Raw genomic sequence first — 23,764 nt, 5'->3', positions numbered from 1 at the left:
TAATATAGTTAGGGCAGTATCTTATATTGATTTTTTTCCTTCAAAATGATGTGTGTAAATAGGCTATATTTTTATGAATGTTATCTAAATAAAAGAGATAAGGCATTATAAAGTATTGGGATTAAAGGGAGAATTGGGTCCAGAAGTGTTGAGACCACAGTGCTAGAGGTAAAATGCAAAACAAGACAACCCTGTTTCTATGTTCATGGCAACTCTTCCAGATGTTTTGTAAAGTCCAAAAGCCATTGGAAGAAAGAAATAACTGATTACAGTATAGCATGGTAAGAAAGGTAATATAAAACATATCCATCTGGGTCCATGAGCAGCATAGAGAGGGAAAGGAGGGCATTTGTCCAAAAAAAAAAAAAAAAGAGAGAGAGAGAGAGAGACAGACAAACAGACAGACAGAAGAGTAATCTAGTCCACTGAGAATATTAAGACAGCAACAGCTCTCACTGGCTAGGACTCCGTTATATCTGAAATCTTGCTACTGTGAACTCTGGAAGTTCACCAATATTTAAGATTACTCCTGTATACTGGCCTCATAAAAGAATATTAGTAAGTTATTGGTTCTGCATTGCAAAATACCTAGTCCAGTGGAATTCTGAACCAGGCTTTCTTCCGCCAAGGTTCATTTTCTCGTGTAAGCCATTCAGTCAAGGAAGAGCTTCTCATTCTACCCCCCAGCACCAGAACCAAAGCCGTGGAGGTGATGGGTAAAACTAACTGGGGAAAAGTACAAGGAGCCCAAATTCTCTCGTTCGCATGTAGACCTATAACAGAGTCTCAGCAGCTACTTGATCTCTAAACACAAAACAATTAGGCAGAAGGAATACCAAAGGATCAAGCCATCAACTGTGATGAAATCCCTTTGTAACATATAATTTCATCTCCCTGTGCTGCGCTATACCTGTTCTCAATTAGTCCTGTTGGCAAAAAAGATAACCAAACATTGTATTATTAAGAAGCTCGGGATGCTGTAGGAAATAGTGAATATCTTAAATTTTTAATACTTCAAATATATTTAGATTTTTAAATACATTTTAAAATAAATTTTAAATTTTTAAATATTTTTAATTTTTAAAATTTTTGATATTTTAAGATCAGGGAAAGAAATTAAGAAAACATGCAACCATCCTTTGTCTCTAGAGAAAGCGTTTTCTTTTCTCGCCCGTATGCGAATGATAAATATGAAGCTAAAATTGCCTAAACCCATATCCAGTTTATGGTGCTTTCTGCTTATATTCAATGCACTGAATAAAGGAATATTTGCGAAAGAAATCAGCAGCCGTGTTGTGAATGCTTTCTGTTTTAATTGCACTCCATAGTGCTATAAACCCTTTAATTGTTTTGTCTCCCACTAGGATATCTTAAACAAAAACGGAATTTTCTAATTAACTCACTGGAGACTTATAAGGATATAATGGAGATAACTTGCTCATGTTTTGTCATTTAAAAGTAATTAAACAGAAGTTATTTTAGGAAGAAAATCAGGACTTAAGTGATTTTTTAAAATTATATTTTTGTATTTTACTGGTAGAAGTAATCCAAAAATTAAATTGCCAAGAGGTAGTTCAGGAGTAGTTTAAAAATTATCATCAGCAAAGCTCACTTAAGTTCTGTTTTCTGAATGTATAAAACCTCGGAGATGTTTAAAAACTTGTATAAAGATGTATAAAACTTTGGAGACAGTTTGCAAATACTTAATGAAGGAAAACCACCTGAATATCTCTTATTCTCTACTCCAATTTTCCAATTTTTTAGGAAGTCCACATTTTAATAGTTTCACTGTTTGGTTAGCAAAGCATAGAAAGACTATTCAATAAACACTTTGTACAGTAATGTATTACCTACAAAGTTTAGACATCAATTAAGTCCATTATCTGTGTCTTACCATCATTTAAATGTGTCACTCAATTAATGAGTGACTTAGAAAACGTTTCTGTGGAGTTACACTTACATAATATATTAAAACTATATATAATATATGTTATATATATTAAAACTACTTGGAAAAGTGTAAAATAATCAAGAAATGTGAAATTTTAATATTCAGGCAAATTGTGAAATATGGAATTCAAGCTACAATTTTCCCAATTCCCTGACAGGTATGTGAAGTGTGAGGTCTTCTTAAAACTTGACTTTGTTCATAAGGAAGCAATACATTTGACACTCTTAATTTATGAAACATTAGTTGAATTCAAGTTCAATAATGAAATTCTTTTGGCAAACTACTGGACTATAAGTGACATAACTCTGTTCTTTCTTTTTTTTTTCTTTTTTTCTTTTAAAAGCTCATGTTTTACTTCTTTTTTTTTTTAAGAGTTTATTTATTTATTTGACAGAGAGAGATCACAAGTAGGCAGAGAGAGAGAGAGAGGAGGAAAAAGGTGCCCTGCCAAGCAGAGAGCCTGATGTGGGACGCCATCCCAGGACCCTGGGATCATGACCTGAGCCGAAGGCAGAGGCTTAACCCACTGAGCCACCTAGGCGCCCCAATTCTGTTCTTTCTAAACAGAATATCAGACATGATAAGAAAAGTGTGAATTTTATGACTTTAAGTATTTTTTGTGTCTCATTTGTATATGAACTCACATTACATATTTTAATCCTCGAACACCTTATCAGTCAGATGATCTTATTATATTCCCATTATACAGATAAGTGACCAAAGGTCAAAGAGATTAAATGGTTTTAAATTAAAAGACATAAAACTTTGGCCTTATCTCTAAGCTCAATGTAGCCCCAAGTTCAGGTGAAAATATTCTACCAGAAATCATTTGGTCTAGTTTAGGGTAATTCTCAGTGTGTGGCACCTTGCCCTTCAGCACCAGAATCACCTGGAAGTTGGTTAGAAATGCACATTCTCTGGCTCCTACCCAGATGTACTGAACCAGAAACTTTGAGGGTGGGCCCAGCACTCTGGGTTTTAATAAGTCTCCCAGTGGATTCTGATAAACCCCGAAGTCTGAGAACCACTGGCACAGATTTTTCCGAAGTCTGAGAACTACTGGCACAGATTTTTTTTTTTTTGCTCACTTTATTTAGTGGTTAATTAAAATGTCACATCCAGTATGATCTCATTACATTGTTAGTTTTGACAAGGAGTCTATCAATTCATACAAAAAAGGGCTGACCTTGGTGGAATGCTTACCGTACAGCACAGATTGTTCCCTATACGTTTACTCATCAGATCATCTCAGTAAGCCCTCAGGTGGGTATTATTGGTCACTGAGATGTGGAGAAATTGGATGATTTCCCTGAGGCCACACTGCTGGTGGCAGGGAAAAGGCAGACCAATTCGAGAACCCATACTCTTATCCATACTGTAATCATTCCGTACACTATCCAACCGAGAATCTGGACATTCAACCAATATGGCTCAAGAGACTGCTTGCAGTGCAGTGGAGCGTACACCAAGTTCAGAGTCAGACATACACGTGGGGTTGGATCCCAGCGAGTCATCTCATGAAAAGAAACTTCTGCAGTGGAAGGAGAGAAACGGGAACATTTTTTTCAGAGATCCAAATGTAAAGCGGGCGACCTCCTCAGTCTGTAGAATATCTACTTTCCTAAAATAGTCTTCTGCCTCTGGCTTACATAGACCATGAAATACAGACAGAATGGCTGCGAACTTATGGTGTTATAAACATTTATGAATAAGCTAGCAAAGTACAAGGGATCTAATGGGAATTTTTTCCCTTGCTATTTCCCTACTAACAGTGATATATTTTTATTTCATTGTTACCAGGTGTTACTGTTCTGTAGTCCTCATGTTCTGAGAACTGTTGAATCCAGGCGAGCAAAAGCGCATTACTTCACAAAAAGAATTTAATTGCTATTAAAATATGACCACACACAAGAAGAGAAAAGATCTTTAATAGCTTCCTACCGTAGCCATATTACCATTTTGTCTAATTTATATAGTCATCAGAGGGATCCTTTAAACCATACATAAAACAAGTGTTGGTGAAGGTGTGGGGAAAGGAGATCCCTTGTACACTGTTGGTGGGAATGTCAATCAGAACAGCCTCTAGGAAAAACAGTATGGAGGTTCCTCAAAAAATTAATAATAGAAATACCATATGTTCCAATAATCCCACTATTGGGTATTTACCCAAAGAAAACAAATACACTAATTTGAAAAGATATATGCATCCCTGTCTTTATTGCAGCATTATTTACAATAGCAAGATATGAAAGCAATCCAAGTGTCCATCCACAGATGAATGGATAAGGAAAATGTATGTCTGTGTGCATGCATTTGTGTATGAATATTATGCAGCCATGAAAAAGATGAGATCACACCATTTGAGACCACATGGATGGACTTAGAGAGTATTATGCTAAGTGAAATAGACAAATGCCACATGATTCCACTCATAAGTGGAATCTGAAAAAATGAACAAGCAAAAAGCAGAATCAGACCTATCAATACAGAAGAAAAACTGACGGTTGCCAGAGGGAGGTGGTGGGTGGAGATGGTTAGCAAAATCAGTGAAAGGAGGTAGGAGATAGCGGCTTCCAGTTACAGGGTGAATAAGTCACAGGAATAAAAAGCAGAGCATAAGGAATACAGTCAATGATACTGTAATCGTGATGTATGGAAATAGATGGTTGGTATACTTGTGATGAACATAGCATAATGTAGAAACTTGTACATCAGTAAGTTGTACCCTGAAACTAATGTTACATTGTGTATCAACTATACTCAAATTTTTTAAAAAGATAAAAACATAAATTAGAGCAATCATTTCCCTACATAAACCCTCCAATAGGAGTTTCTCACCACACTTAAAAAAAGCCTCTTTGTGGCCTGCAAGTCCTCCATGAGATGGCCTCAGTTTCTCTCAACCTCTTGCTCTCACTCACTCCTCTCCCATGATCCTTGGATGCTCCTTGAATGAGTCAAACAAGCTCTGGCCTCTGGGCCTTTGCACTTACTCCTCCCTCTTCTCAGAAATTCTTCCCAGATGTCCACAGGATTTACTCCACGACTCCATTCTAGTTTCCATTCAAGTATCACCTCCTAAGAAAGATCTTCCCTGACCACCTTTAAAATAAAAATCTCACCCCTGGTAGCCGTCCATCCTAAATCCATGTTTTGTTCTTTGTTCATGGTACCTATCACTTGTCTGATCTTATAGACTCATTCACTCCACACAGGAACGTTAAGCTCCCCAAGGGCCAAGACTTGGTCTTATGCTCTGCAGTTTCCCCGTCAGGCCTCAGGGTCTCCGCGCGGGGGCGGGGGGGGGGGTCAGGCCTCAGGGTCTCCGCACGGGGGCGGGAGGTCAGGCCTCAGGGGTCTCCGCGCGGGGGGGCAACGCCTAGAACAGTGCCTGGCACAGTTATCGTGAGCCTTCTTTAACGTTTTTCTTCATTTGTTTTCATGGGTAGTATGCTGCAGAATAATCACCTGAGACAGGTACCGACGGAAGCTCTGCAGAATTTGCGAAGCCTTCAGTCCCTGTAAGTATTGCTTGCAAATGTTCTCAGGATCAGTGTGGGAAGGGGCACTGAAATGTCCAAGCGGCCACTTTAATCAGTGCCTCATTTGGGGACCATACCTAAATAAGTTGTGAAGGAGACTTTTCATTAGAGCAACAATGCTTCGAGCCTCATTGAACAATATATGCGGGAGGGATGAGTGTTGGAGTTTGGACACTGACTCAGGTCAGACACTCAGGCACAGCACCTGCAGTGACAAGTTCTTAGATATACTGATATCACAGGACAGAATGTCTAGGATCTCACCCTGCCTTCCCATGTAATATTTTCATTCCAGAGTTCAAATCAGAGAGAATGCTTTCTCTTTTTTTCTAGAAAAAGGGGTATCACAGTCTAGACATCTTGGCATCTTCAGTTTATTCTGTTTTTAGATGATCTGAGCTGCCTTATAGTAAAATGTTTTCTGGGTCGAATAAAGATTTAATTTTTAAAGTTCCATATGGACATCAGGAGTTCTCATATCCATAAACCAAGATCTAACGGTATGTCTTAAAGCCTTCCTGCATAACTTCCCCATCCCCACACAGACATACAAACATACCAACAGTCCCCAGATAGACTCACACATACCTCGGATTCACACACAGACACACCCACAGACATAACACAGCAGCGGTGTTATTGTTCCTTATTCTGAATACACAAGTTTTCTGTCAGGAGTTTCCACTCTCCATTGATTTAGACTCTCTGAATAAATAAAAATCAGTTATTTCTCACAAAAAGAACTTTCTTACCATCTGGATGTTTTAGAGCTTGGGGTATAAACAATTGTTTACAGTGATTATTTGTCAAGGTTATGCCTCGAGCAGTTGTCGAGCAGTTGGCTAGTAAATCTTCCTCTCGTCAGAATGTATCAGTGTTTATGATCTGCTGCATAATTTCCAATATATGCGTGTGTAATCTCTGCTTTTATCTTACTTACACCTGTCAAGCAAAATACTGGTTTCTGGTCTAGACTGCTGAGGGAGATAAATGCATAAAAAAGCCAAATAAATATTGCAGACTCTAGCTGAAAAGGATTAAAAAGATTGCAATAATTGGGGCACCTGGGTGATTAGTCAGTTGAGCCGTTGGACTCAATTTCAGCTCGGGTCATGATCTCAAGGTTGTGAGATAGAGCCCCATGTCGGGCTCCATGCTCAGAAGGGAGTCTGCTTAGGATTCTCTCTTTCTCCCTCTGCCCTTCCCCCCTCCCTCTTAAAAAATAAAAAAGAAGAAGAAGAAGAAGCAGAAAAAAAGAATCCATCAGTTAATAATTACATATGGTTTGCTTAATGCCTTTTACTGAGGCGATTCAAGAGAAGGAGGAATGTGAGATTGAAGATGATACGTTTCTCCTTTGATCTTTTTTTTTTTAATGAAAGCAAATCTGTGCTTGAGACCATTTTAAGCTTTTTAGTCCAGTCAAACAAAGTGACTTCCTAGGTTTTCACGGGCCTATAGATAAACAAGCCCACAAGGGCCCCTTTGTGGCCTGGGACCAGTCTGTTGCATTTTCAAGGGCTCCCTAAAGCCATCCGAGTATGACTCCTCCTTTGTTGCAGCAGCATTTTCCTGAAGGAAAGGAGCGCTCAGAGCGGCCACACGCTCTCAAGTGGGGCCGTCTGTGTAAGGGCACAGGGTCTAGGGGCTGCACTGAAAAACGAGATAATGGCAGTGGCCAATGGGAACTTTAAACAGCTGTGAGGCAGAAGATACAAGGATAAGAGTTTGTAACCAAAAGCCACTATCAGCTGAAAGAAGATCACAAACAGAACACACACAGAAGTGAACTCTTTGAGAAAGAGAAAACCAGGAATCTTTTGTTCGCTCAAACTGGGTGGTGCCTTCCTGATAAAGGTGTCCGGATTTGGTTTCTTACCGTTTCCATATTTACTGTTCACCAGGTGTCTCTTGCGTGATGGTTTCTGATTCACAAAAAAACAATGGTGTTTGAAACTTTATAAGTATGTGTTCCCTGTGAAAAAGCCAAGGGTTAACTTTCTATTTTGATGGTTATCGCATCTAGATAGACCGCTCGGCCCGCAGTGCTTGCTGAATTTTATCGGGCGGCTGTGTGATGTCTGTCCCGCGGTCCCTTTGCCCGGAGCGCACAGACCCATGCGAGGTGTTGAGCATTGGCAGTTCGGGCTACCACGCCACATCTACTCACATTCTTTGTGCTGCTTTGATACAAGAATTAAGATTTGGCAAAAAGTATCATAGACAGAGCCACCAACCACACAGACACTGTATTGTACCCGACCAGGTTTGCAGGTTGCGGGGAGGGGGGCACAGCGAGCCCTTTTAAAGTTTTACTGTTGTCCCAGATCCAGACTGTGGAATAGTCCCTCTCCTGTTTCCTTGAAGCAGATCTGAAAATGAAAGCACTAGTTTTGAGAGGAGTGGTTATTACACACATAACATTCCTCATCCACTCTCCATTCATTGCCCTTCGAGCTGTTTCCATATTGATGTCAGCAACAAAGAGGGTGACAGCTTCTGCCTGCAACCGGGAGGTCCCCACTCAGACCCCCGGCTCTTCTTGCGCTGCAGTCCAGCCCTTAGCCTGTCCCTCGGCCCTTCTGGTCACGGTTCCTCTTCTTTCTTTCTCTGGAAGTTACTCTGGTTCTCTTCACTTGCTCATTCTCCTTGTGTTATACCTTCACTCTACTGGGCGCTGGGCTGTGAGCGTATCAGCCCTACGTGGGCGCTGCCTGGTCATTTCCAAGGGGAGCTTCTCAACCCCAACTGCAAAGACGAATCACAGTGGGGTGGGGGGCAGGTGGTGACTCCTGAGGCTGCACTCTCCCAGTGTTTTCCTAACTGGTGCAATTATATAACGTGAAGGGCTTTTTAAAGGAGGAATGGGAAGACTGGTATCCCCACGTTCCTGCAGGTGTTGGGCAGATACTCTTCCTGAACCATTTTCAAACCTGAAATCATAACCTTATGCATTCCAGGATGAACTCATAGTGTCCTTAGACCATGCACTAAAAGTCAGGGGTTGCATTGTTTGTGTTTAATTGAAATAGCTCCCATCTGCCTATTAATTCTACCAACAGACTGCAGCCAATAAAGATAGGAGGCCACATACTGTGTATTACCCACCCACCCCCAATTCGAAGGTGTTGATCATAGCACAGGCATCTCCAAGATCCACAGAGCAGTGGGCCCCATCTCAGTCTTACTTACTCAAAAACTCCATTTTAGCAGAATCCTCCGGGGACTGGTGTGGCCACTGCTTTTTGAGAAATGAACATTTTTGTTGTTCTATGACACTAACAAGTGGTCTACAAACCAAAACCGGTTGATTACGACCCAAGTAGATCTTTGGTATGCTTTGCTTCACCGTATCGAGTCAGCTGCATTAAAGATAGTTTAAGAAACCTGACAGGCTAAAATTGGTAACATTGCTGAGCAAGAAACAAATTGGACTCATGTTTCAAGAGATGCAGTTTTCATTTCTTTTACCTAAACAAAATTATTTGGCTTTGTTCGTCGGGAAAACACGTAGGTACTTTTGTGTTCTTGTAACTCTGTCCTGATGCTTGCAAATTGCTTGCATAAAGAACAAGAGGTCAAGCCCACGTGCCAGAGCTCAGTAGCCCAGAGCTTGCCCCTCTACAGTATGGCCATTTCCCTCGGGCATGGTAATGACTGCCCAGACACCAGTTGGCTTTTTTGTAATGTAATCAAATATAACTTAATTTCCTTTCTGTTTTTTTGGAAGGGAATAGGAAATGTAATCAGAATTCACAATGAGTTGTATTTCACCAAGAAACTTTGGGCATAATAGTCATTTGAGGACCAGGTTCAGATTACAGTGATTTGATGGAAACTCAAACCTTAACCCTCCCATGCCCTCACACCTTTGTATTTGTAGTTAAGGAATCGGTCTTGGGGGGTGGGGGGGAACCACTGCTTCATTTGTGGACAGTCCTTAATGACGTTCATTCATCTCCCTGACATCAAGTCCAAGATGATCAAAGAGAATGTCGTATTCATGTTTGTCCTGTATTGCATTTAATACATGTTAGTTTTCATTCCAGGTTTGCACCAGAGAAACTAATTGGGTTGGTATATAGGAAATAAGAGAATGACACATATCTTTAGAATTGTCTCTATTCTCTAATCGGCTGATGTTCTTCTTCAGAGTGTAAGACGTTGTTTTAAAACCAAAGAAGAAAAACTCCTGCCTGGAGAAGGATCTGCCCTGGCATCTTGTGATGTACCTTCAGGGCTTCCCACTCCATCCCTGAACCCTTTGAAATGTTAATAACGTCCCCCACTCTTTTTGGTGGGGTTTTGCTTATAACAGTCCTAAAACAGAGTAAGCCAGAGGAGGAGACAAGGAGGAAGAGGGGGAAGAGGGGGCACTCACCGCACTGAGCCAAAAGTCAGACAAGCCTAGAACCAGCCACAGTTTTCTCCCACTAATACCCAGGAGCTTATTCGGTTTCAGACCCTGGATCAAGAATGGGAAGGAAGTAACAAAAGACAAGGTGGTGTCTGCAGACAAAAAAAGCAGTGAGGTAACCAAGAGGCTAAGTTTAAAAGATCAAAGGGGTTTTAAAAAATGGTTTTAGTATTAGTGACATTATTCCTTCCACTAAAATAGTCTCCAGAAAGAGAAATGACAAGCTTACACGATAAAAATGCATGTCCAATAAATAAAAATTTGATTTAGTTTTGCACCAAATGCCAGCGTATCGAGTCAGTCTTGGGATGGGGGTGGACTTAGACGTTCTAGAGGCCAAGTGCTTTGCTATAGCAGTCTTGGCCGTTCACTTCATAGAACCATGTGCAAACCTGCACCCAATGAAATGTTATGAAAATTTTATTATCTCCCTCCCCCCATTTAAACAGGAGATGAAAACTATTTTTAAAGATAAAGCCCTTGCCATGCAATGTTTATAGCCAGTCGGAGCACAGTCCTCAGAATCATATATGAAAAAAATGTGAATACTTAATGCAAGACCCCATGCACAAGGCTTTCTTACATCAGGTTACCCTCCAGCGCCCTGATCAAGTCCCGTATAGGACAGCCTAGCAGATCAGTAAATAAGCGAGAACACAGATGTTATCAATGAGAAGTCAAATACCACTTTTCTCAGTCTTGTGGTGAGAAACAAAGGTTCCCTTTGGGAAGCAGACTAAACTCTTTGGAGAAGCTAAAGGGATAGTACCAATGGGAAGGTGCCTTGTGAAGGGGGCGAAATGTGTCCCCCTCTCCAGAGTAGGTGAAGTCTGTGAGGAGTTGTAAAACAGCACAGGAAGAAGCAGTAAAGCATGTCATGTACCAGGACAAAATCAGAAACACTCAGGGTATTTAAACCTCTGTGGTTATAAAAGCAACAGCCCCTCCTATTTATGAAGCACTTTTACCTGCAACGTTCCCCTCATCCTCATGATGTTGTTCCAAACATCTGCTCAGGATCAGCTCATCTCCTCTGGTTTGTCACCCACATTCTCATATCGAAGCAGTCTCCTGAGGAAGATGCTGAAGTGATCCCTTCCCTAGTGAGGAGGAGGCAAAAGTTCAAAGAGGTTCAATGACTTCCTGAAGGTCATATGGCTTGTAATGGAGTCAGGCTAGAGATGCGTCTGGGATAAGAATTCTGGTCTCGGGCACCTGGGTGGCTCAGTGGGTTAAGCCTCTGCCTTCGGCTCAGGTCATGATCTCAGGGTCCTGGGATCGAGTCCCGCATCGGTCTCTCTGCTCAGCGGGGAGCCTGCTTCCTCCTCTCTCTCTGCCTGCCTCTCTGCCTACTTGTGATCTCTGTCAAATAAATAAATAAATACATCCTTTAAAATTAAAAAATAAAAAGAAGAAGAAGAAGAACTCTGGTTGCTTCAACTCCAAAATCTGCCCATTTTAGCGTAGTGACACTATCTTGCCCCCCCTCCAAAGCCACTGTGGAGAATGGGCACACAACAGATAACACTGATATGAAGGAAAGGAGCCTGACAGAATCACATCTTCCCTCTAGACCTATGTTGTGAAGCTTTACAAAAAGAAAGAAACTAGTAGTGATGCAGGACAGAAGTAAATAAGTTGAAGAAGGAAAGAGAACACTATTATTAAAGATGGGCCAGTCAGCCTTTCATAGTGTTTCCCTATGCATTCGGTAGAATTTGTCTGCACTTTCTTGATAAGGAAACTGTAAGTAAGAAAAGGGTATCTTGTCCCTATTGCAAAGGTGAAAGTTGATTAGACAAAGACAAGAGGGAAGAACAGTTCAGACACAGGGAACTATGCATGGGCTACCTTGTGGATTGCGGGGAGAGGCAAGGGGCTAGTACATCAGGGAACAGATACAAGGTCCATGTGGCTGAAGCAGGAAGAGTGAGGTGGAAGAAGTATAAGAACAGTTTAGCGAGGCAGTGAGGGGCAGGGGTCAGACACCTTGAAGGCCATTTGGGACTTGTCAAGGATTTTGGTCTTCATTGTGAAAGCAATGGGAATCCACAGGAGGAAAGGGCATGATCTGATCTGTGTTATTGGAACAGCCTAGGAGAGAAAGGAGAACTTTGTCAGGATTGGGACAGTAGGAGATGGTGAAAGGGAAATGGATTCGAGAAATCTTTAGATGAAATTACCAGTATTTTTTTTAAAGATTTTATTTATTTATTTGACAGAAAGAGAGAGATCACAAGTAGGCAGAGAGGCAGGCAGAGGGAGACGGGGAAGGAGGCTCCCTGCTGAGCAGAGAGCCCAATGCAGGGCTTGATCCCAGGACCTGGGATCTCGACCTGAGCCAAAGGCAGAGGCTTTAACCCACTGAGCCACCCAGGTGCCCCAAAATTACCAGTATTTGGTAATGAATTGGCAATGGAGAATGAAGAAGGAAGAGGTGCCAGGGATGATCACGGTTTATATAACCGTGTGCTTAATGAAGCCCATCCCAAGGAAAAGAAACACAGGTAGAGGGCTGCATTTGAGGAAAATAGTGTGGGAAATAATGAGTTTGGTCTTGAACATGTATATTTGTGAAGGAATGACTACGTAGAAATGTCAAATGAACAACTTGAAACCCAGATCTGGGTCTCAAAGAAAAGTGAAATTTAGGTCAGGTCCTCCTACCATACATTTCCGTTCACCTAACACCTCATTACAATGATTTGATTGTCTGACGACACTTGAGAAAACATGCTCCATAAATGTTGGATCAACATGTTTAGAAAACATGTTCCATGTCTGCCTGGTTTGCTGTTAGCTCTCCAGCACCAGGAGCAGGGCCTGCAGAAAACACATTCAAGAAACTTTTATTGAATTTATTGAACTAAAGCCTCAGACCGTAAGTACTGTTCCAAACATCTGCTCAGGATCAGCTCATCTCTTCTGGTTTGTCACCCACATTCACTGATCTCCCTGGCTCCAAACTCTTTATCTCTGGACCTGGCTTTTTCTCCCTGCCCTTCCTGAGCTGAGGGTTGGACCCCAGTTGTTCCTTCAGGGATTTTGATATCTGAAAGATTTAGCTTTCCATTGTCTTAGCTGAGGACTCTGCTCTAAGAATTCAAGGGTTCAGGGCAAACTGGTGGTTGCCAGAGGGCCGGGGGTGGGGGAGGGGCTGGTGGGGGCAGGGATGGGTAAAATAGGTGAAAGGGATTAAGAAGGACAAATTTCCAGCTATAAAATAAATAAGTGACATGGGGTGCCTGGGTGGCTCAGTGGGTTAAGCCTCGGCCTTCAGCTCAGGTCATGATCTTAGGGTCCTGGGATCGAGCCCTGCATCGGGCTCTCTGCTCAGTGGGGAGCCTGCTTCCCCATCTCTCTCTCTGCCTGCCTCTCTGCCTACCTGTGATCTGTCTGTCAAATAAATAAATAAAATCTTTTAAAAATTTTTTTAAATAAATAAGTAAGTGACAGAAGTGAAAAGTACAGTTTAGGGAATGTAGTCAGAAATATTGTAATAGGGCGCCTGGGTGGCTCAGTGGGTTAAGCCACTGCCTTCGGCTCAGGTCATGATCTCAGGATCCTGGGATCGAGTCCCGCATCGGGCTCTCTGCTCAGCAGGGAGCCTGCTTCCTCCTCTCTCTCTCTGCCTGCCTCTCTGCCTACTTGTGATCTCTCTCTGTCAAATAAATAAATAAAATCTTAAAAAAAAAATATTGAAAAGAAAAAAAAAAAAGAAATATTGTAATAATGTGGTGCGGTGACTACAACTTACCATGGTAAGCATTGAGTAATGTGTAGAACTGTTGAATCACTATGTCATATATCTGAAACTAATATAAAGATCAACTCTACTGCAATAATAATTTAAAAAAAAAAAAGGAGTAGGTTTCAGGGAAGAACCATAATGGTAAGTATTGTAGGGTTGATGAGATTCAGACTGGCAGAAAGTAGGAGATGGCCCAAGAGTACCGTGGGAGGGAGCTAAAAAGGGACAACTTGACCAGGACAGAGAAATAAGAGAAAACTGTGGCTAGATAAGGTGGATGGTGAGCTTTGAAATCAGATGGAAGGTTTGGGTTTGAAGGGACGATAATGTAGCAGAACCATGGATTCCTAACAGGGGAATGACATAGAGCACAGTCTGAGGGAGATTAATCTGGCAGCAGTCTACAGGATTAATTGAAGAGATAAGAGATCAAAGGCAAAAGGACCAGCTCAGAGACTGTTGCAGTAATGCAGGTGTTAAGAGATAAGAGAGTTAACTAGACAGTGGAAGTGGAGAGTGTGGAAGATAAAGATAAATCGAGAGGACTTGATGAATGATTGGCTTGAAGTCTATGGAAGATTCAAAAAATAACCCCCAGATTTCAAACTCTGATGGTACCTGGGAGACAAATGGTGCCCTTGACCAAAAAAAAAAAAGGCTTTGTTTTCTGTGGAGAAAAATGGAACTGAAGAAGTCAATGCTTGTATTACTCATGACTCATCTCCCTGTTACAAAATTCACAGCAGCAATGACCTCTGAGAAACTGAGCAACATCGTGTAAATTGATTTTAAAATATATTTCTCATTGAAGTCTCGCACTTTCCAAAGATGCTGGAGAGACACAGGTTTGGTTCATGTAGCCATTGGTCAAGCCAACTGACTAGGTTCTAGATTACTGTTGGTGAGCCTATAGACTTCATGTCTCCCCACACTGCAGAGATGAGAAAACTTTTTTACCTTTTCATGGGTAAGTTTAAAGCAATAATTTTTCTTCCTGGTTTAAATTAAGTTTACCAATGAATAAGATGGAGAACAGAAAGGTAGAAGCAGAAATTCTCATATAAACAATCATGCTGCTTCTGTGAACTCTAACGCTTCATGTCTTCCAAAGATATGGATGGGAAGTTTGATTAAAAGGTAGAATCCCACATTGTGGTCACTCCATAAATATTAAATAACAGTAGTAACAATAAAAATGACTCGTGATTATGAAGAATTCATATAAATCAACATGAATCCAATCTATGAGAGTTCATATAGATAAACTCTATCCCAATAGTATTATTATAATGATCTGACAAATTTGATTTCCTGTGATCCTCTGGTTTCCCTGCAATGAAATTTCCATGCAGTAAAATTTCACCATAACAAATGCTTCAGATACATCGTCAAATTGTATTACATAGAAGCTTGGAAGTATGTGGGTTTCATTTCATAGTCAAAGCAGGATAATAATTGAAAATGCTTTCATTTTTTAAAGTTTTATAAATGAACTAAATAATTATGCTCTTCTGACTATTCATGATTTGTTCAAAATGGTCTTACAAGACATACAAATGTATGTACAAGTGAGTTGGCCATTTCTTTAAAACTTATAAAGAAAAAGTGTTCATCCAAATATAAAATAGAAATGACAGTAATGAAAAGGTTATGCTTCATAATCCTGTTTATTGAAAGAATCCCCATAAACTGTATCATACCTGCAGCTGCAATGTTCTTCACACCTTTGACTTTTTTTTCCCCTTAAGTCATCTATGTTAATAATTGACATCAGTATAGTCATCTGAGATATGGAATTGGCCAAGATCTATGGCTTATCTTTTGACTAACGCTTTCTTTCTTGTAGTTAATGGCTTATCAAAGACATTCTCAAACAAAGATACAAGTCTGGGTGATACATTGGCAAGGTATCATATATGAGATACATGTAAAGGACCTTTTTCTGGAAAAACAATAGCAAGAATGATCTCATAGCTTCTCTAATCCCTGCAATCATGCCACTTTTAAATCAAAAATTCCTTTCAAGAATGTGGAAGAGATTGGCAAAATAATGCTTTTAAAAGAGGAAACATAAAATTAAGCTTTTATACATGAAGACATTATGGAAGGATCCTTAGAGATAAGAAAGTGAGCTTTCTAAGTTTGTTTTTTGTGTATTTTGTTTCACCATTGCCCGACATAAAAGATTGATTTTTTTTTTTTGTCTGTTACCTTCTCAGTCTTCATCACATGGGACACACGGATATTATAGAACTGCAGTCACAGTGAACATGCAGTTTTATTTTGTTTTTAGTTTACAGAATATCAGGTAACATTCAACCCAGTCCCCATTTGCCCAGGATGGAACATGGAGTCACCTCCGTAGGTTCCTTGCCTCCCCCTGTGGCCACAGCTGACAAGTCACCACAGTCTGTTGGACCCACTTATTTAGTGATCCTTGTGTCGAGCCTTCCTGTCCATCTCCACGCTTCTCTCAGGCTCTCGTCTTTTCTCACCCTGCTGACTGCGACTGCCCCGGTCACTTACTTTCCCACCAGTCCTCCTGCGTGTTGCTCTCAGAGAGATCTTTCTAGAGCACAGCTGTTATCAAGATACCCGGTCAGGAGGTTGTACAACCCCCCACCCCAGAGAAACAATTGGATGCAGATTTTGAAAATGATTTGGAGGAGAATGGGACATTACTCATAGGGAGATAACCCAGAGATCTGAGCGCAATTATCCAGACTCTAGATGCTTATCTTGGATACTCAAAAGTCCTAAAGACTGTCAGGGTGACCTGGATGGCCCTGACAAGTTCCCAGTGGTGAAGAGAGACATCCCCAGGTCCATTAGGGACAGTCCCATTGGCCAAGCAGTTTGTGCCATAGAATCCCTTTGGTCATTATGGAGTTCTCCAACCTCAAGCCCTTCCTCCAGAGAGGGAATTATGCCAACATATGCCCCAAAGTCATGACAGCACCATTTCTCATCACTGGTAGCCCTCTAAGTAACACTGCCCAGACTCCTACTTGATGAGAATTCTCTTCTTGCACCAAGTGATGTCACTGTTTTCCTCAACCATGTTAGCCTTTGGCGCCTTTTTGGACCTTTGTTGGCCTAACCTCCAAAATATGTGGCTGTTTCTTTTCTCTGTGATGGGAGGCTTCCCAGGACTGTAATCAAAACATGTAGGGTAGCTACTGAACTTCCATATGAAGGATTTCAGTGCATAGAAAATCAGCAGTCCTGTCAGCCCGTATGTCCCCCTCAAAAAATGTCAATCTCCATTAGAGAGGTTTGAAATTGCCAAGCGTTAATAAACTTCAGGGAGAATGAAAGAAACTTTTGTTGGGGAGGGAGAGTGATATCACTTCCTAAACGTGAGGGTTTTTCTCAAATAATAATACCTATCACTTGTAGAGTGCTTTACCGTTTACAAAACACTTGCATATACGTTTTCTTGTTTAATTCCCATAGTAATTCTGTGACCTGTTACGATTCTGCTTTACAGATATGAAAACAGACCCTCAGAGAAATTAATCCGTGTGCCTCCAAATCTCAGAATGTGTCTTGATTTTTCTAATTCAGTGCACTTTCCAGTTACCCTATGCTCATGACGTAAGTGGTTGTAAGACTTAGAAAGTAGGGTAAAGTCTGTATCTATCAGTTTGCTATAAATTATAAGTAACAGAAGGAATATAAGATGGGTGCCATGAGCATGGAGGTTCCTCAAAATGTTGAAAATAGAACTACCCTATGACCCAGCAATTGCACTACTGGGTATTTACCCTAAAGATACAAACGTAGTGATACCAAGGGGCACATGCACCCGAATGTTTATAGCAGCAATGTCCACAATAGCCAAACTATGGAAAGAACCTAGATGTCCATCAACAGATGAATGGATAAAGAAGATGTGGTATATATACACAATGGAATACTATGCAGCCATCAAAAGAAATGAAATCTTGCCATCTGCGATGATGTGGATGGAACTAGAGGGTATCATGCTTAGCAAAATAAGTCAATCGGAGAAAGACAACTATCATATGATCTCCCTGATATGAGGAAGTGGAGATGCAACATGGAGGGTTAAGGGGGTAGGAGAAGAATAAATGAAACAAGATGGGATTGGGAGGGAGACAAACCATAAGTGACTCTTAATCTCACAAAACAAACTGAGGGTTGCTGGGGGGAGTGGGGTTGGGAGAAGGGGGGTGGGGTTATGGACATTGGGGAGGGTATGTGCTTTGGTGAGTGCTGTGAAGTGTGTAAACCTGGCGATTCGCAGACCTATACCCCTGGGGATAAAAATATATGATTATAAAAAATAAGAAAAAATTTTTTAAAAATTAAAAAAAAAATGGGTGCCATGTCCCATATAGTAATTACTTTTCAGAACTCTTCAAGATCATAATTAAGAGGCTTTATTTGTCTAAAAGACGAGGGGGCCTCTCCTATTGTTAGTGCTTTATTTTGCTGCCGCTAACAGTGCGTAGGCTTTGTGCAACGTCAAGGTTAGATACTTAAATGCCAAGATTACCGGTAAGAATTGTCTCTGAGAATGTGCTGTCTACCCCATGTCACTGCTTCTCCTTTGCCTTTGGATTACAGACACGCATACCTGCAGACGCATGTAGTTGTGATGCTGGAGGCTGAAAGGGTGACTTCTAGTCAGTCTAATTGCAGACTCCTCTTAGTTATTTCTGTTGTGAGGGATGAAAGAAGTAGCATTTTTCAGAACCTAAATTGACCAACAACACGGTACTCCTTTTAATCAAGTTTTGACTCAGGCAGTTTGAGGTTACCTCTCCCCCCCGCCCCCGAATGGTTTCCATGGTCAAACAAAGAATACAAACTGTTAACCAGCCTCAAGTAATAATAATGTAAAATCATGAACGTGATTTATAATTGGTTGTATTCGTTCCTTTAGTTGTAAAGCAAGCTTATAAAATAGAGAGGTGTTACTCCCATTTTACAGGTGGGAAGTCTGACGTCTGTTGACTTGGCCATAGTCACACAGCTACTGTAGACTGAGTTTTGGACCTGAGATTTCTCATCCCAGATGTCTGAACTGATTCAGATTCTAAACTGCCTACATACACACATACACACACACAAACACACACACACACACACACACACACACATACCCTTACACCCTTTGTGACTTGGCATGGAAAAGAAAGGATAACAAAGAAACCCTTAAAAAGTGGAGCCCTATAACCGAGGTTTTTTTTGTTATTCCTGATAATATTCTAGACCTGCACTTTTCTGTGTCTTTGGTGTACTCTGTAGTGATGTTTTTCTTACACACCCCTACTTAAACATTGCATTTTCCAAGCATATGAATAGAAAATGCCCAGCTGCCCCAAAGGACCAGATTGACATAATATGAGCTCATTGTTTACCCACTGAATAGGCACAACTTGTCCCCTGCCAGCTGCTTTGTCCACAGTCTTAACCTTGTTCTGTGGGAACCACCTGTGAGAGTGGCTGGGTAATTAACTGCATACTCTGGTGTTGCCTTCCGATCTTCTGTTAGGAATAAATCAGATAATGCCTCTGAGTGTGAACAATATACCGCTCTCTGAATTAGGTTTGGACCACTGAGGCAGGTGGACATGGACTGAAGAATACTGCATTTAAGAAGAAGTACAGTTTATTGGGAGCTTCTTAGATAAAGGAACTATTGAGGCAAAGACACATTTTAGTGCTGCTGTCAGGATACCTGACTGTGGGTTCTGGGTGTATCAGGACAGGAAGTGATAGAACTGGGCTGAATGGCCCTGTCTTACTCATTTCATTTCAGACAGTGACTTGCCCTAAGATTACAGTGTGGATTGCATTCTTCTTTCCTAGGGGAAAAAAAGTGATTCCAAAATCATAAATCATAAATTACTTTTTTCATACATTCATTTATCCTGAGAAATGGGTTTATTAACATTGAAAACTGAGACCAAAGTCACTTCAACACCCAGCAGTGACATCAGCAGGAACTTAAGTAGAGAAGAAGACAAGCCTCCCACTCAGGGCTGAGAGAGCCTTTATTGTAAATCTACCCCAACACGTGTACCCAACTTAAGATGAGTCACCTTCAGGACTCTTAGAAGCCACTTGTTACTACGTAAGCAACTGGAAATAATCAGATAATATGTCACCGAAAACGGGGAAGTTTGTATTATTTAAATAAAGTCTTCATTCTTTAATCAGTGCGGTCATTAAGGAGAGTTTACATACATACTTCACTTCCAGTCAGAGGAAAACCATCACTTCCTCACCCCTGATGAAGTTATACCTTATTGGAACCTGGGCCAAGCATGTTTCCACCAGAACAAGGAGGAAGAGGTTGTCCTGAGTTTTCTTAAACATTTCCAGTTCTGTTTATTGATGAAACCTTTAGATATTTGGAATCTGTGTTTCTGCTGCCTACAATCATCATCGCCTTACTGGAATTTTTTTTTAATTTTCTTTTATCTTAACCAGAAAACTGTTTTTGTTTTTTTAATATTTTATTTATTTGTCAGAGAGAGAGAGAGCCCACAAGCAGGAGGAGGGGCAGAAAGAGAGGGCGGGCAGGCTCCCCGCTGAGCAAGGAGCCAGTGTGGACTCGATCCCAGGACCCTGAGATCATGACCTGAGCAGAAGGCAGACACTTAACCCACTGAGCCACTCAGGAGCCCCGACCTAGAAATTTAGTTGTGAGTGGGCTCTGACACCGAACTCTTAAAATTCATTCCAGGTGACTTTATCTCAGTTATTATCAAAACCTGGTCTGGTCTGGGGCCTTGAAGGCGTCACTTGTCCCCATTTGGTCAATAGAAACAGGATCCAAGGAACAGGTGAAGTGACATATTGTGACCAAAAGTGAGGAAGCTGCTTTCCAAAGAGATCAGCTCCCTGCCACAGAGAAGTCTATTTCTAAATTGTTTAAATTTGCTTGGAAAGGGATTGTTGCATGACCCTGGTGTACTTCCTGGATCTGTTCAGTCTTCAGTGCTTCCTAAAACATTTTTCACAATCCACTCGTGATTTTCTAATCCTTCCTAATACATGGACGCTTAAAATGCAACTCTTCTTTCTTTTTTTAATCCTAGCTTTGAAAACGCAAACAAATGCCCGAGCCTTGAGAACTGATTGGAAAAGTGAGCAAGGCTATTGGAAGTATAGCTGGCTGCTGGTGGTTCTGTCATTTACGCACCTTACAGAAAATTGCAGTTTCCACTAAGAAAAGTTCAAGCATCCTCACTGCAGCTGCTGCTTCTGTTGGACAGGGGCGACATAAATGCACTGCACTCCCTCTGCTGGCTCTGAAATTGCAACAGCTCATTACCCACACCTACATTTAGATGTATTTCCACACTTAAAAAAAAAAAAAAGAAAAAATATATGTGTACATACAAACACACACACACAAATACATACATATATGGAGCAAAGGCTGGGAACACTGCTGATTCTATTATTTGTTTAAAATGTTAGAAAAACAAATTATCTGTCTGATGCAAATGGTTGGATGAGCAAGAAAGCTGGCAGTTTTCAGGCTTTCTATCTGCACTGGACTGAGAAAAGGGGAGGGGCTGCCTCTCCTTTCCCTGAGGCGGATCTCTAACAGCCTTTAAAAATGACTCAGTTCCTTTCAAACACCAAGAAGATCTTTTCCCAGAGCTCAGGGAGCCAGTTAGTAAAATAGTAGGTTTTGTAGGTTCAGAACAGTCCAGAGAAAGCATGGGGCAGTGGGGAGCACCTGGGTGGCTCAGTCGGCTAAGCGTCTGCCTTCGGGTCATGATCTCAGGGTCCTGGATTGGAGCCCCATGACGGATTCAGACCTCGGTGGGCGATGGGGTCTTTGCGGGGCATGACTGCTTGTCCCTCTCCCTCTGCCCCTCCCCCTGCTTGTGCTTTCTCTCTCCACCCCTCTCTCAAATAAATAAATAAATAAAATCTTTTAAAAAAAAGAAAGAAAAAGCATGTATTTGGCTTGGGGTGAGGGGGAAGAGAAAGGGTGTCAGAGAGGAAAACTGAATATCATCGCGCTGAGGCTTCAGACCTCCGGGGAGGCCACTTCTGTGCATGGAGGCGTGTTACCCACAAGCCTGGAAGGGAATCATAGCTCTGTGGAATTTTAATGGCCAACTGGACCTAAGAAGCCATGGTTCAACTCACAAGTGAGGAAAACCTCTCAGGAGAACAGAATGTTCCAGATGCCTTGGGCATCCTGAGGGCCCTGAGCCCTGTTTCCCTCATGCTCATCAATACACTTAGAGTTTTCCTGCAAGGCTGATCTTCTACTGGGGCTTTGCCCCCTTTACCATCCTTGCTTGTTTGCTTCCCCAGGCGTCTGGATGCCAACCACATCAGCTACGTTCCCCCGAGCTGTTTCAGTGGGCTGCACTCCCTGAGGCATTTGTGGCTGGACGACAACGCCTTGACAGAAATCCCTGTCCAGGCCTTCAGAAGTTTATCGGCGCTGCAGGCCATGACCTTGGCCCTGAACAAAATACACCACATACCAGACTATGCCTTTGGAAACCTCTCCAGCTTGGTAGTTCTGTAAGTTTTATTGATTTTCTTTCTCTCTTTTTATACTTGCTACAAGGGCTGGCTCTTCAAGCCTTGAATGGGGACATTTTCAGAGAGGAAAACCCCCTGGACTTCTCCCCCAAATGACTCACGAATGTAGAATTCAGCCACGTTCAGCAAGCACCTGCTAAGTGCCACGCACTGAGAGGCACTCCAAGATAAACTATGGCCTCTGTGTCAGGGACGCCCACATGTAATTTTTCCGGCAATCGCCAGGCTGTACTAAGTTAGTCCAGTAACTCAAATAAATAAATTTGGACAAAGTCCAGAGAATAAAAATTCCTTATTTCTGGTAATAATTTATAATTCAGGTCAAATTGAAATATGCCCTTCTTACTATTGAATAAATTTTTTTTTTGAACCCCTACCGAGGGAGGAGAAGTAAGGACAAACCATTGACCAGGCGGGACCTGTGCATTCGTGTGGCTTTTTTCCCAATGGGTCGAGATTTCATTATTTGAAGTAAATCAAAATGATTCTCAAGTAATAGTTTGAAACATAATCAGTCTCCTTTAAGGCTGTAGCTATGTGCCCCACGTGTATAATATAACGGTCAACCAAGGCGGATAAAGGAAGAGAGCCCCTGCTTGAAAGGCTGGAAGGTTGGTTTGCAGAGAAACTCTGAGGAAGGCTTCTTCTGCTCGATCGCTCCCTTTGCTCCAGGCCCGCCCACAGGCCCACCACTGCCTTCAGTTACTACAGTTTTCTCGATTTCCTGTCTCTCTCTCGTGTTACAGTTTATCTTCCTTGAGGGCTGGCCAACATCTTATCCATCTTTTTAGGTTCTCCTCAATCCCCTTTCCCTCATGGGCAGCATCTACAAGATCGTCAATAAATGTCACCAAGATCTCCCATGAAACCAACATAGATTCATTAGAATAAACACCTTCGTTGCAGTGCTGAGGTGGCTCCGTCGGTTGGACGGCCACCTCTTGGTTTCAGCTCAGGTCGTGATTTCAGGGTTGTGGGATCAAGCCCCAGGCCCGGCTCGGCACTCAGTGCTCTGTACAGAGTCTGCTTGAGATTCTTTCCCCCCACCCCTCTTCTCCTCCCCCATCACTCACTCTCACACTCTCTCAAATATAATTAATTAATTAATTAATTAATTAAAATCTTTGAAGAAACCCACAAAACTTACTCTAAAGAATAAGAAGTTTCGGGTGATATTGACAAATTCCTGTACTGACTCACAGATACAAAGAGGAAGCCACTGACCCACCGGAAGCTGGTGTGTGCATTAATTTTTCCTCCGCCTGAGGGAACGGATTGACAGAGAGCCACCTGTTCATCTTCACCGTCTTCTCCTTACGGCCATTTTCCAAAAATCCCTTGGGACTTGGTCCAGTGTTCAGTTATGTGCACAGCTGTTCCCATGGGCCTGGACTTAACTGACCTACCATTCAGCCACAGATGATAATTATACTCGTTAATACTACGTCAAGATAACGAATCTCCTGGGGCAGCCAAAAAATTCTGATCACTGTTCTCTGTGGCTAAAATTGTGGTTGCCTGTAAACCCGTGGTCCCGCCCTGGGAACGGA

At 41.7% G+C, this 23,764-nt stretch overlaps 1 protein-coding gene across 2 annotated transcripts in view; it reads left to right on the top strand.

The window, feature by feature from the left end:
* LGR5 (leucine rich repeat containing G protein-coupled receptor 5) overlaps positions 1–23,764 on the top strand; it is a 125,729-nt gene that overhangs the window by 76,473 nt on the left and 25,492 nt on the right. For both annotated transcript variants that reach the window (XM_044227592.1, XM_044227591.1), the window contains exons 4-5: positions 5,401–5,472; positions 21,978–22,193. In XM_044227592.1, coding sequence (XP_044083527.1) covers positions 5,401–5,472; positions 21,978–22,193 — 288 coding nt within the window. The remainder of the gene's footprint in view (positions 1–5,400; positions 5,473–21,977; positions 22,194–23,764) is intronic.

The sequence above is a fragment of the Neovison vison genome, chromosome 12 (genome assembly GCF_020171115.1).
Source record: "Neovison vison isolate M4711 chromosome 12, ASM_NN_V1, whole genome shotgun sequence".
NCBI lineage: Eukaryota > Metazoa > Chordata > Mammalia > Carnivora > Mustelidae > Neogale > Neogale vison.
This window is presented reverse-complemented; position numbering and strand designations above follow the sequence as displayed.